The following is a 14225-nucleotide window of genomic DNA, read 5'->3' on the forward strand; positions in this document are numbered from 1 at the left end:
GCCTTAACAGTCTGTGCCCCAGGCCCTGCAAAGCCCTTTATGAAAACATGGCTTGTGCTTTCTGACTGAAATCTTCCTTCTGTAGGGGATCATATGCAGTAAGTAGCTGAAGCAGAGTGTGATAGCCTGGTGTTCTGGATGCCCATCTTCTCCCAGCCTTTTTAAAAAATGTTTATTTATTTTTGAGAGAGGGAGCATGAGTGGGGGAGGGACAGAGAGAGAGGGAGACACAGAATCCGAAGCAGGCTCCAGGCTCTGAGCTGTTAGCACAGAGCCCGATGGAGGTCTCCAACCCACAAATGGTGAGATCGTGACCTGAGCTGAAGTTGGATGCTTAACCTGCTGAGCCACCCAGGCGCCCCTTCCCAGCTCTTTTTTTTAACCCCATCAAGTCATCTGAAAAGATCTCTAGAGTAGTGTTTTCCAGTTGGACAATGTGTTATGTCTGACCTCTCCAATATGGTACCCACGCCTGGCTAGTGAAGAACTGAAAAGTGGCTAGTATGACTGCAAACTGAATTCAAAAATATACTTAATTTTAATTAATTTGAATTTAAATTAACAACCTGTGGCTGGTGATTGCAGGTCCGGCTATTTTATTTTTGCAGCACTCTCTACTCTTATATTTTCACACTCACACGCCATTGCCAAGGCTTCGTTCTCTTCCATTTGTGGAGATCCAGCGTAGGTCCAGGTGCCTGCCAGCAAGTTCCAGAGCTGGAATCTGAGTGAATTTTAGGCTGAGCTGACCGTCTTTATTTCCCTTTTCCAGAAGCCCAAAGGCCGCCCTACATTCGCCGAGCTGCTGCAGGTCCTCACAGAGATTGCGGAAACCTGGTGACCCAAATGGAAGGCCAACCCCGAGGACCATCTTGCAAAATTATCGCAAAAGGAAATCCTGTTTGGGGTCACTGATGGTGAACACCTTCATTTAGAGTTGCTGACTCTTGGAAACGGTGCAAAGATCACAGGCTTTTCCAACTTTAAAGTTTAAAAATACTCTGACACTCATATTTTCTACAGGGATGTCTTTGAAAGGGACTTTCCAACTCTCATTTTTCTGTGTTGTTCTTCGTGCCCCATATGTGAAGAGGGGGAGAATGCTTCATAGCAGTCTTCACAGCGGCTGCCCTTTATGAGAATAGCCCTGAGGGCCCCCCGAGAAGAAAGAAATTCTGCCAACTCGTCGAATAAAGGAGACTCCCCTGCAGAATTCAATGCTTTTGAGCTGGATAGATCTTTGTGGAAAGTGCACCTTTACAAGCCACATTAACGTGAACATTCTTAAACTGCCTTTTATAATTTCTCCTGTGTTGTTTAAGGACTTGGTTTTGCACATATCTGATTATTTTGGAGACAGTGTCTTATATTCCAGTTTTAAACACTGTGAAGGCAAAGTTCTTTGAACCGGTCCTTGCGATGCTTCTATTTCCAGGAATAGCCATTGTCAGGGTCAGTTCGAAACCTGAATTTCAATTCTGCATTTTCACTTTGTCCACGTAACATGGGACAATATAAGAAGCCCCCTTTTAAAATGTGTAATAGATGTTTTTTATTTTATTTTCCTTATAGTGTAGAAGAATGCTTATTGCACAGGTGGCCAAAGAAAAGTTATACATTTTGAAGGTTTCATATCTCTTTTTAGTTAAATTATGAAAATTCTTTTGAGTACGGTTGACACACAATATTAGTTTCAGGTGTACAACATAGTGATTCAACATTTCCATAGGTTACCCTGTGTAGCTACCACCTCTCACCATACTTTGTTGTTACAATATCATACTCAAAATTCTTTTGAGTTTGGTTGACACACAATATTATATTAGTTTCAGGTGTACAACGTAGTGATTCGACATTTCCACAGGTTACCCATGTGTAGCTACCACCTCTCACCATACGTTGTTGTTACAATATCATTGATGATATTCCCTGTGCTATGCCTCTTATTCCTATGACTTATTTATTTTATAACTGGAAGCCTATATCTCCCACCCCCACCCCTCTCTCCATCAGTTTGTTCTCTGTATTTATAGGCCTTCTGGAAGAAGCCTCATTTTGTCATAGAAAGTTCCTGCAGTATCTTTATAGAAGATGACTTGCTTCTTTCATAAGAACAAGAGGAGGCAAAAACAAGATATCCGAATGTTACCTTCAACTCCGTTATTTCTGACATCCAGGGTTTTGAATTCAAGCTAAAATAACCACAATCATAATTAAATCTTAACTTCTCACGCACTGTTTATGGGAATGGTTGGAAATGTATCTTTATCATTGTGAGTGTTTCAGAATCACCGTAGGAAGAAGTGTGTGGCGGAAAGCACAAATGTCACCACTGTGAGGTTTCTCGATAGGGGAGTCTGTCCTTTGAATACCGCCCTACTCTGCATCATGGTTCCGCATTGTGATTCTCTAAGTTGCTGTCTGGCAGCAGTTGTGACTTTTAAGTCCTGTTTGCCCACTCCAAGAATGATGTATTTGAGTGTCAGTGGCACTTGGTCAATGAGCACTGAAATAATGAGCATCAGACACGATAATGTTCAACTTTGACGATTCAAGTGGTGGTCTCAGAAATATTTGCGTGAGATCCTCTGGTGTTTCTGAGAGTATCAAACCCCTTTTCCTCATGATATGGGAGGTGAGACAGGGCTCTTCCTACTGAGATCATAAGTCAAATAAGATTTGCAGAAGTGAAGTGCAAGAGAGCATTAGACTATCGAACAAGCAAAAGCCAAAGCCAGTGGGAAGGTTAATGTTATGACAACAGAACAAAACAGGACAACCCAATACTGAGAAGTTAGGATTGACCACAGAGCCTCTGCCGTCACGATCACTGCGATGTGGGGAGACAGAGTGCAGAGCGAGAGTGAGTCCAGAGAGAAGTCCTTCCTCAAGGTGTGATATGGCTGCCGGCACTTCTATGAGCTGGTGGTGGTGGTGGTAGGCAAGCTCTATTCCTTTTGTTTTAACACTTCATCAGAGTTTGAGATACTAAGATATGGAAGTAACTAGAGATAACATGTATGTAACTGAGGTGCCAGATAATGGGTAAATTTGGAATGTCTTTAATTTTTTTAATGTTTATTCAGTTTTGAGAAAGAGAGAAACAGTATGAATGGCGGGAGGGGCAGAGAGTGATGGAGACACAGAATCTGAAGCAGGCTCGAGGCTCAGAGCCCGATGTGGGGCTCAAACTCACAAGGTGTGAGATCATGACCTGAGCCGAAGTTGGACGCTTAACCAACTGATCCATCCAGGTGCCCTGAATTTGGACTGTCGTTAGACAGTCATTCTTTGTATAGCAAAGGAAAAAACTTTCTTAAAAAAAAAAAAGAAAAAAATTTCTTTAAAGAAGTCACACAACTTCTCTTAGAAGGGAACTATGTTTTGTAACCAGCGTTGGTGTCTTCAGTAAACTTTTTACTAAAGTACAATACATGGTCCCACTATTGCACTGGTGACCTGCTCAACAACAATCAAATCACACAACCAAATAGCATTTCATCCAGCGCTATGTTTGCTCAGTTTTTAAGATGAATTAAGGACAGGGAAAAGCAGGTACAGCCCTCTGTTTCTTTTATTAAGTTTATTTGAGAGAGAGAGAGAGTAAGAGAGAGAGAGGCAGAGCGCAAGCAGGGGAGGGGCAGAGAGAGAGGGAGACACCAAACCTGAAGGAGGCTCCAGGCTCTGAACTGTCAGCACAGAGACTGATGTGGGGCTTGAAATCCTGAACTGTGAGATCATGACCTGAGTCGAGGTCAGATGCTTAACTGCCTGAGCCACCCAGGTGCCCCACAGCCTGTCTGTTTCAAGGGAGGCCTGTCAATTGCACAGATGCATAGATGGTTGGGTCCCTCCTCACCCACCTAGAGAGTGTGTATGATTGCTGTGATGAGGCCATGGTCGTTGGAGTTTGTCTTTATGCAAAGAAGCTTCTCTCTCAGTTTCCCACCTGTCACATAGGCCTACAATTCTCAGGTTTCCCAGCCCACGTGCTGTCTCACAGATCAGAGATTTTCACAACATACAAACACATGTCTGGCCCTGGGACCCAACATTCCAAATTTATCTTGGGACATGTTGAAAGGACTGTGCCATTCATTCGCCATTCAAGTGCTAGATGAAGGCAAAGGTAAAGTCCTCCCAGACAGTTCTAGGTCTCGTATAAAAAGAGTACAGGTCTAACACTTTGCTCACATACGTAAGGCACACAAGTCATGTGTATATAGCTTGGTTTTCATAAAGTGAATATATATATGTGTAAGTAGCACTCAGATCAAGAAATGGTACACTCCAGAATTTCAGAAGCCGTTCTCATTCCCAATTCGAGTTGATAGGGAAAATCTGTTGTAAGATGGTTAACAGGACTAATAAGAAACACTTGTCTCTGATTAATTAGGAATGCAGAAGTAACAGGCTATCAAGTGTTCCCTCTGCTAATGCCCAGGGCTCAGACATCTGGAGAATGCTCTTCTCTGAGCCCACTGGTATAAGATAAACCTCCTGCCTTCCAGGATCCCAGGGTGCCTCTTGGTTTTTCTGCCAGGTGATTCAGACCAGATTCTATAACAGAGTCAATATCAATAGTAATCAATATCCTGATTTCCAACACCATGGATTGATATGGGCTTTTTGGAACTTAATATCAATGGAATCCTATAGTACGTACTCTCTTGTGCCCAGCTTCTTTCACTGGATATGTTCATTTGGTCCATCCATGTTGCATGTAGTTGTGTTTCATCAATTTGTATTTCTATATAATCTCCCACTGTATAATTATATCACTAATTATTTATCTGTTCTACTCATTATGGACTTTTGGGTTGTTTCCAGTTTGGCTATTAGGGTTGGTGCTGCTATGAACATTATTCTACATGTCTTATGGTGAAAATATGTACGTATATCTGTTCTGTGTATGCCTAGAAGTGGAGTTTGCAGGACCGATGTGTTTGTGTGCTCAGCTTTTGGAAATAGTGCCAAGCAGTGTTCTAAGTGGACATCACAAGGACACAAGCAGCAGGGTATGGAATTGTCTTGCTCATGACAACGACCGAAGGATTTGTGTGGGTGAGGACATCTTGTATTAACTTTTGTTTGTTGAGCTGCAGTTATATCAGCCCTCTACTCTTTGTGGTCAGCATAGCAAGATGACCCATGCACAACTGAAAATAAATAGTATTCGAGAGGACCAAAGTGATTTGTGGTGATACAAAAGGATAATATTGGAGATGAAATGCAGAGAAGGGGTATTTGTTAGAAGCAAGAACTTGGATCTGGAGATATGAAAGATCTGAGTGTCTCATCATGTGTGGGAAGAATATACGCACGTGCACGCGGGCACGCACACACACACACCACATGGCTATTTGTCTCTCTAATTTCTTTCCAGGGAGTGAGGGTCTTAGTAAGTGGAATACCATGATTTGATGAGAAATTTGATTTGGGGTAGGCATCAGAGACAGATACGTTACTTGACCTGCAGAGAAACTGGAAACGGAGGAGAAGAGGAAAGCAGATACTCCGCCAGCTATTCCTTAAAGTCAGCTGGGCTCATGAATGCTGGGTTTGAGTGGATTTTATTGCGTGTGTGGGAAGAGCATATTGTGCATTTCGCATGGTGCAGGGCAGAGACCATATGAAACATCCCTGAGAAGAAGAAACTGGGAGGCAGAAGAACTCTAAGCATTGAAGCCCCCAGAGAATTTGTCTAAATCTCGGGAAACGCTTTGGTTATGTGCAGTGTGCGACTGCTACACTGAGGATTTAACTTGATTTTAAGGATAAAAAGAACCTCCTCTAACATCTGGGCTACAGACATGTAACTTCATAGCAATCTGGATAACTGGAATTAAGGAGTTGTTATCTGGTCGATGGCTGTATTAGTGGGAAAGTGCAATATAAATGGTGTGGGACACAGAAGGGAACGTGTAACAGAGGTGCATCAGGCAGTGACACAATGAAAGAAGGAAAGTATGGACCAGGGCGGAGCCATGTCCCTGAGCCACGCCCAGAGAAGAATTGCTCCAGTTCTCTTGCGGGGAAGAACTGGATGTTAAACAGAGAACCGCATAACACAGATACATGTTCACTCATAGCCAGTGTAAATACACCGCCCAACGCTCAGTGTGAGAAGTATAACATTATTTTTCTGAATCAAATGAAGCCTGATGTTGGGTCTCTCCATTGCTGTGGTTGGTGAGAAAAGCCGTTTGTGAGGAGACGCCGTGCCTGACTCCCCAAAGGCAGTACAGGAGCCATGGAGATGTATGCACTGCATGGAAAATAGAGATAAGGGGTGGGTATGGAGGGAGGGCTGTCCTGGGCCCTGCGTGTTCGGTGGCTCATCTTTCAGCTTGCCACTGTCCCTGGTCCTCTGCTTCTGTCAGGCATACAGACTCCCCTTGTGGGATTCCTCCCTGCCCGCATGGGCTCTGCCGCAGAGAACCTCAGCCCTGCTCTTTACAGGGCCATGTTCATTAGCACTCAGCTCCTTACACATCTCGTGGCCATTCACCCATTCTCAGCGCTGCAGAGTGTGGCCCTTGACTATTAGAGAAAAAATATTTTAACATTTGTTAAAGTAGTAAGGAAGACTTTATTCGAGACGATTGCAATAGGGAAGAGAGACAGAATTCAACTCCAAATACAGCAAAGACAGTTGGGAGTGAGGCACTCAGTAGATGGGTAGTTACCAGGGGTAGGGGGATTCTGGCTAAACTGACTTGACAGGATTCTTACTAAGGGTCGACCACAGATGGGCCCAATGATGAGGCCTAGATAAAAAGAGGGCTCAGGGGAGCTGGACTGAAGCTTTGTCAAGGAGGGACTCTGTCACCACCTATCACATTAGCCCTGGTCTCAGGAAGCCCGCCTCTCAGCCTCAGGTCAGCCCATTTCTATACTTCCTCTCTAGGCGCCAGCTTCTCCTTCCTCTCCTTTTGTTCCATTCCACATCATTGCTCTCATTGGATCGAAGCCTCAAATGCTATTTACTTCCATCTCAGGAAATCTGGGTGTCCTATGGAGCACACGCCTTTAGAATCATGATCCCGTCTCTTTCTCCTGGGATGAGAGTTGGGGAGCAAGAACTTTCCTATAGGAAACCAAGCAAAACAACCTCAGAGCACAAATGCCTTACACCAGTCAGTGGCTTTGCTTTTAACAACTCACCTTGCTCTCTTGCCCATATTGTCCTGCTCTTTCTTTGTGTCTGCCCTGAATTGTGTTTCCTGGGAAGCTTCTTCTAAACACAACAGCACTTACGGTAAAAGCGGGGAATGATATGCTTTCCAGGCTTCCTAAGGACTATGTGGTTTGGGCAAGGCGCAGACTTCTCAGCTGCCTTTACAAAGGCTTCTTCATCCTGACCATAACTCTTCTAGGTCTAGCATTCTTCCTCTAGTTCAGGGTTTCTCAATCTCAATGCTACTGACGTTTTGGGCTGGATTATTCTTTTTCTTTTTTTTTTAAGTTTATTTATTGGGGGGAGGGGCAAGAGAGGAGTCAAAGAACCCCAAGCAGGCTCAGCACAGAGCCTGATGTGGGGCTCAAACCCACAAACTGTGGGAGATCATGACCTGAGCCGAAATCAAGAGTCAGACACTCAACTGCCTGAGCCACTCAGATGCCCCAGGGCTGGATAATTCTTTACTGTGGAACGAAGTGCTGTGTCTTGGGAGGATGTTCAGTGGCATCCGTGGCTTCTACGCCCTAAGCCAGCAGCACACCCCAACCCCAATAGTATGACAACAAAAAAAGTCTCAGAAACATTGGCAAATATCTCCCGGTGGGGGGGTGGGGAGGGAGGGGCGCAGTGGCACAGAATGGCCCTTGGTTGAGAACGACTGATCGAGTTGCAAAAGCTTCTTGACCTGGGATTAAAGAGATCCATAAACTTGAATGAAAAAAAAATTCAAGTATTTATTTTTATGGATCTTTAACTAAAAGTTAGCACTTCCTGTAATGCCAAATGTAGGTAAAACAAAACAATAGAATCCAGTACTTTATATCAGCAGTTTCTGTGACTTTGTCACATTGTGAAAAACTCTTATTTTCATATCATATGAGAATTGTTTCAGCTTTCTTGGGGGGAAAATAAGCATTTATCACTACTTCAAAGACATGAAGCTTTTAGAAATGCCCCTAGATCTTTTCATTTAACTCAATAAAAAAAAAAAAGACGTATTCCTAAGACACACATGTGTCTTTAAAATACTTCGATTAACTTTTTTCAATATTATTGGTTACCTTATTAGCTCTGTGTATTTTTATTTTATGCATTTAAAGGCCTTATTCTGAGAAGGGATATATAAAGGCTTCCCCAGATTTCCAAAGTGATCTATAACATGAAAAAACTAAGAACCCCCATATTGAACAGAATTTCTGAATCTGGAAAGGTCTTTGCTAGGCTACACACAACCGATCAGCTGCTTACTGTGGTTTTAACAGAAGCCCCTTGAGGATTTAGTTTGGCCAGTGCCACGGGTTGGTTTTCCAGTGTGCAGATCCATCCAGGCCCTTTCCATCCTCAGAGCCATCTTCGGCTCAATCTCCATTTGTTGCTGGAGCTGGTCCTCAGTTCTGGTTTGCATGTCCTCTTTTTCACCCACCTTCTGCCCCCATGGTGAGTGTGAGGGGGTGCAATGAGTCTGATCCCACGTTTGGCATCAGAGAGGGAAGCTGGCCAACAATCAACGCCTCCAACCTGCATGGAGTCCAACTCCAGATGGGTATTCCTGGCTCTCTTCTCCAGAGCTCCCACACCTGGCCAGCTGGAGGGACAGAAGTGGATGAGCCAAATCTCTCTGGTTACCAGGGTGGCTCTCAATTCCAAAACAAGGCAAAAAAAAAAAAAAAGCCCAATTTAGACAGGCATTTTTGACCATCATGGATGGTAGGGAGGTGCTACTGGCATCTAGTGACTAGTGCTCAACGATGTTCCTAAACATCCTACAATACACAGCACCTTCCCTCACAGGAAGAATTATCCAACCCCAAGTCAATAGTGCTGAGATTGAATCAGGTATTACTGGACCATATGACTGATAAGTCCAAGGTTGCAGACATTCACCCTGTTACTATAATTCCAGCTCCCTTTCTTGGTCCTTAGACTGCCTCCCCTTCCTACCCTCTCAATCCTCAGATGAAAAGTGGCTGCTGTAGTCACATATCTCACCTTGACATCAACCCAGCATTTGTACCAGCATCCTGATATTCTCTCTTACTGGATCAGAGCCAAACGCCTCCTTGAACAAACCTCTGCAGGCTGGGGCATGGAGTGCTTTTGATTGGCTTAGCCTTGGTCACATGTTCTCACAAGAACCAGGGATGGAACCTATGTACCTACAACCACGTGGAAATAGAAATGGTGAGCTCTAGAGGGGCAGGGAAGGGAGGATGAGGAACAGATGCTGGAATGATCATCAACAAATACCCACTGCTCTACTCTTCCTAATTACTCTTGCCTTCTGGTCCTTTAGCATGTGATCTGCCATCTTTTCTAGTAATGAATTGCAGGTGTTCACCTATGATCCATGCTTCTTTAGTGTAGATTAGCTCAAACATAATTAGTAAATTTGTCTGTATTAAGTGACAGTTGGCTAGGTTCAGTTTTCTTCAGCATGTGACTGTTTTGAAATGGTTTAGAGTAAGTTTTCTCACAATTAAAGAGGGAGCTTTAGCAATATATGAGGATCTGAAGTGGAAGATGAAGGGTGCCTGGGTGGCTCAGTCAAGCATCAGTCTTTTGATTTTGGCTCAGGTCATGATCTCATGGTTCATGAGACTGAGCCCCATAGGGGGTCTGCATTGGGCCTGGAGCCTGCTTAAGGTTCTCATTCTCTCTCTCTCTCTCTCTCTCTCTCTCTCTCTTTCTCTCTCTCTCTCTCTCAGAGGTGGGGCAGGAGGTGGGGGAAAAGGAAAAGGGGGAAATGAGAGGGGGGAAGGAAGGAGATGGAGGAGGCGGGGGGACGGGAGAGTCTGCACATAATCAAGGAATGTCACAGACCACTGTACTCCCTTAACTGATTAAACCTCTTTAAAAATCTCTGGGCCAGGCAGAAACCTTGGAGTTGGCTTTTGGACGGGACTCCACCTCCTCCTCAGTGGCCAGCCTCCTGATAAACCTCATATTCCTTTCTAATCGAAAACTAGTCTTTTGAGTCTTGCTCTTTCCAGCTACGGGGACTCTGAACCTGGGTTTCAGTAACATTTTTACACAATGGTGGATTGTTTTTCTTTCTGGCTGAACTGTATAACCTCAGGTAGTTACCAGTTCTTTTTGGTAGAGATCTCACCTTTTCCAGAAAAATTGGACTGACACATGATTTTCCATATCTCCCTTTCCCTACTTATGTAAAATAAAATATATCACGTTAAAGACTGACGTTAGATTAACAGAAAAAAAAAGATACCTGAATAAGGTATAGAAGAACCTAAATTCATCTAGAGAGATAAACACTTAATAGAGGAAGTAGGTTATCCTTGTGTCTGTAGCAGGGATGGAAATTTCCTCACTCTACTGCCAGATGCAGACAACCTATAGCTACTTGACTTTGTAACTATCCTATTTTTCTCATGTTCTCCCACTTGCTGGGTAATGCTGGGAAAATCCAGTTTAGCTTAATCTTAATTTAGCTTTAGCCCAGGGCAAAAAATAAAAACATTCTTCATAAGTAAGTGGGGTGGTCACTCAGATTTTGCCTTTCCATCCCTCTGTTTCTGCCAAGGTAGTATCTGGGTATAGAAGGGGGAGGGATGACTTTATCCAGGGGTGATATTTAAATTATTTTAACAACTGATTTGGCCCAGTTACTGACCAATCAGAAACTGACTGGCAGTAATCAGTCCAGCCCTTCCAACCCAGACTGTGACTATCAGCCCCTGCAAGGTGCCCTTGAAGTGGTGACGTGAATGGGAGGGCACCTCTGGTCTCAGTAACATTTCTTATCAACCTGTTTGCTGGCTCACCCTGCTGGTATTTGCAGACCAAGTTGGTGGCTGAGTGGGTTGGTCTGTCCTGATTTGGTCAGGGCACAGAGGCCCTTCCTGGCTGAGTTGGCCTCACCCCAGCGCTTGCTGGCACTGTAGGCTCCCCTTAGGTTCCACCATGGTTTCCACTTGCCCCTTGGGCTGGGCTGCCGGTGCAGTAGTGGAGGTACAGTTCATCTTGCTTCTCACATGGCGGGCGCCATGACAGCATTTCTGGTTCTTAAGTTCAGCTTCTTCCTGCTCCCATCTTGAGCACATTTGGAAACTTCTGAGCCCCATCTGCATCACAAGGGGACTGAGAATAGCTCAGAAAATGTTCTTCTCTTCTTCAATGTTCTTCTATCTCCAATCTTCTCAAACTTTAATATATATACAATCACCTGGAGACTTTGTTAAAAGCAGGTCATAAGTGGGACCTTACATTCCATGTTTCTAAAGGCTCCCAGCTGATGTCAAAGGTGCGGGTCCTTGGACCATATCTTTCCTCCCAGGTGACTTTTGCATCCCCATTCCCTGCAGGCTAATCGGATTCAGAAAGTGGAAAATTGACTTATGGATAAATACAGGTATTTTGAAAATATACCCATTGTATGGCAACAGACACCTTCATAGTAGATGCTGTACATTTATCTTCCAAAAGGCAGCTACAATCCTTTGTTCTTTTTATGAAAAGTTGAAATACTCCTCTTTCAAGGCTCGCTTCCAGGAAGCATATGAACACAAGAAAATTTCACAAAATGAAATGCAGCCAGAAGCACCTGAGGGGGGCTTCCCTTCCCAAGTAGAAAGCTAAGACTCACCAGAAAGAAACTTTTTTGCCTCTTTCTGTTGGAGCATGGCTTTGAGACCAAAAGGTCTGTGACTCTGAGGAAACAGGCATGAAGCTGAGGGCCCATAGATAGGGTTGCAGGATAAAATATAGGATGTCCAGTTAAAATTTCCACTAGACAACAAATATTTTTTAGTGTCAGTGTTGGGGTCACCTCTCTTGTTACCAGCCCCACAAATGGATGAAGCCCCATCCCAAATTTGGTTCAGATGTTGAGACTGTGGACACCATACATATACCAAGAAGGTATCAAAGGTTTACGACTCACATAATGACTCACATCTGCTGAGGATGTCCCCAACGGATCCAGATGGAGTGACTGCCTTGGAGTTTCATGGTGACGAAGGGTAGGGCTGAGCTGAGTGGGCTGCAAACACGGGGTCTAAACTCCCCGCTGGTGCCAAGGGATGGAGCAGACCGCCTTTCTTACCCACTTTCTCAGATGTGGGGCAGAAAGGAGCTTGAAAGTTGTTTGCAAACATCAGAATTGGAGTGAGATTATCGTAGTATTTCCAAATATTGCACACGACATACCTGCATGAGACAAAATGTATCTGTCTGTCTGATTTTCAAATTTAACTGCTTGCCTTGTATTTTTGTTATTTCTGTTAATTCAGGCAACCTCTCCAGGGACAGAAAGAATAGCCTGAGTTCCTCGTTGGGCTGTGGGGCTACTGCTCCAACGCAGAACAGCCCACTTTCAGACTGCTTGTTGTGAACCCCAATCTCTCTAAGCCACTATTAGCTGTTCAACGACTTGAAGCCAAGTCCATTCCTACATGATGCTGACTCTTCTGTTGGCAGCCATTGTACTGGGTACTTCTTCTTAGCTATGGATTATTAACTTCTTGCAAAGATTGTTGAAACCTGTCTAAGGAATTGAAGACAAACATAGAATAGGCGGTTTTTCTAGTTCAGCACTTAAAAAAGCCCAACAAGAGGGAAATTGGGATGTGACTTCTAATGGGTGGGGCTTCAGATTTAGATCTAAGTGGTTCCCAGCCCTGCCTGCATAGTCAAATCATCCAGGGAGCTTTTAACGAACACTGCTGCCTGTACCCACCCTCGGACGTTTTATTTAATTGGTTTGGAGCTAAGCCCAGGCGTGGTAATTTTAAAAAGCATCCTCAGTGAAAGTAATGTGCATCCAGGGCCAAAAAATCATTGCACTTGATAAAATACTTCATGTATGTATAGACAAGTTTACTCTGCATCAAGGCTTCTTCTAAACTTTTTAAAAAGATGGTACAGAGAACGAAAGCTGTCCCCTTCAATGCCTGATGACTTACAACTGTTGAACAAGCTGTCCCCTGGGTAATTCAACAAACACTTTTCTTAACCTGCCTGCCATTTCACTGGGTCAGTCATCAAAATGGCTACGTTCTCATAGCTAAGGAGAGCGAAGGAAATACAGTATCTTTTTACAAAGAGCCAGAAACTCAGAGACAGGGAGCTTTGCAGCATCTCCTCACTTGATTTCAACCCTACTGGCTCACTGGAGAAGAATTTAAAGGTGCCAGAAAGGGGTGGGATTCTCTTCTATATATCTCACTGAAGGGAACCACACTACATTCTGAATTCCATAAAATCCCAGGAAAGAGGCAAAGGTTCAAATATTTTAAAGAGGAGTTTGTTGTGTGTTGTGGAGTCTGCTCGTTAAATGGAGGCAATGGAAGTCAGCTGCGTTTACTTCTCACTTTGAAGTAAGCCTCACCTTGTCTGCCTGGTAACAAAACTGAACGTGCTTCTGCATTGCTGGATAGTAGATCTCATCCTTGATGTCTCATTCACCATTCTGGAGTTATGGTCTTTCAGAGACACTGGACTGTAGTTAATCGTCATTCTTCTGGACTGTAAATTATCCTGAAGTTATGAAAATAAGTCGTGTGGGTACCTGCTTCAGCCAGCCTCAGCTACTCCGCACTGTGCAGCAATACAAATGTAACACTTGATCCTGTTTGACCAGTTCCTCCACGCTTTTTGTTTTTCCTTTGGCTGCAGGCTAATCTTCAATCAGCAGGCACCTCCCCATAAGGGGACCTGCTCTGTGTCACGAGAATTGCACTGAATTCCTTAAGTCTGTTGGATTCTAAACCAGTTTGGTTCTCAAAGTAAGACAACATAATGGCGCCATTGATGTCGTTTCTCCTTTCTGTTTGTGTAAAATTTAATCCAGCACCTTCCCTTGCCAAGTGTCTGTCTCAGTACTTTCTGAAAAGATTGAATCGCTTAAATTAGAAGTCTACATACTGTGATCCTGAAAGCAGCCTCTCAAAACTGGTAGAAAGACTTGCCCTTTTTTCCCTGTGCATGCAAGACTACTCAGAAGGAATTAAGTTCAAGTAAGGTAATAGGTAAATAAAACCCGATTCTACCAATTTTTCTGTCTCCTCTAAGGCGGCCATTATAA

The 14225-nt window shown here is 43.9% G+C and overlaps 1 protein-coding gene across 3 annotated transcripts in view; it reads left to right on the forward strand.

The window, feature by feature from the left end:
* The window catches only part of TXK (TXK tyrosine kinase), a 70353-nt gene extending 67226 nt beyond the window's left edge, over nucleotides 1–3127 (forward strand). For all 3 annotated transcript variants that reach the window (XM_029946118.1, XM_029946136.1, XM_029946128.1), the window contains one exon: nucleotides 773–3127. In XM_029946118.1, the coding sequence (XP_029801978.1) occupies nucleotides 773–841 (69 nt within the window). In that variant the 3' untranslated portion in view covers nucleotides 842–3127. The remainder of the gene's footprint in view (nucleotides 1–772) is intronic.
* The last annotated feature ends 11098 nt before the right edge of the window (nucleotides 3128–14225 follow it).

The sequence above is a fragment of the Suricata suricatta genome, chromosome 1 (assembly GCF_006229205.1).
Source record: "Suricata suricatta isolate VVHF042 chromosome 1, meerkat_22Aug2017_6uvM2_HiC, whole genome shotgun sequence".
Lineage (NCBI taxonomy): Eukaryota > Metazoa > Chordata > Mammalia > Carnivora > Herpestidae > Suricata > Suricata suricatta.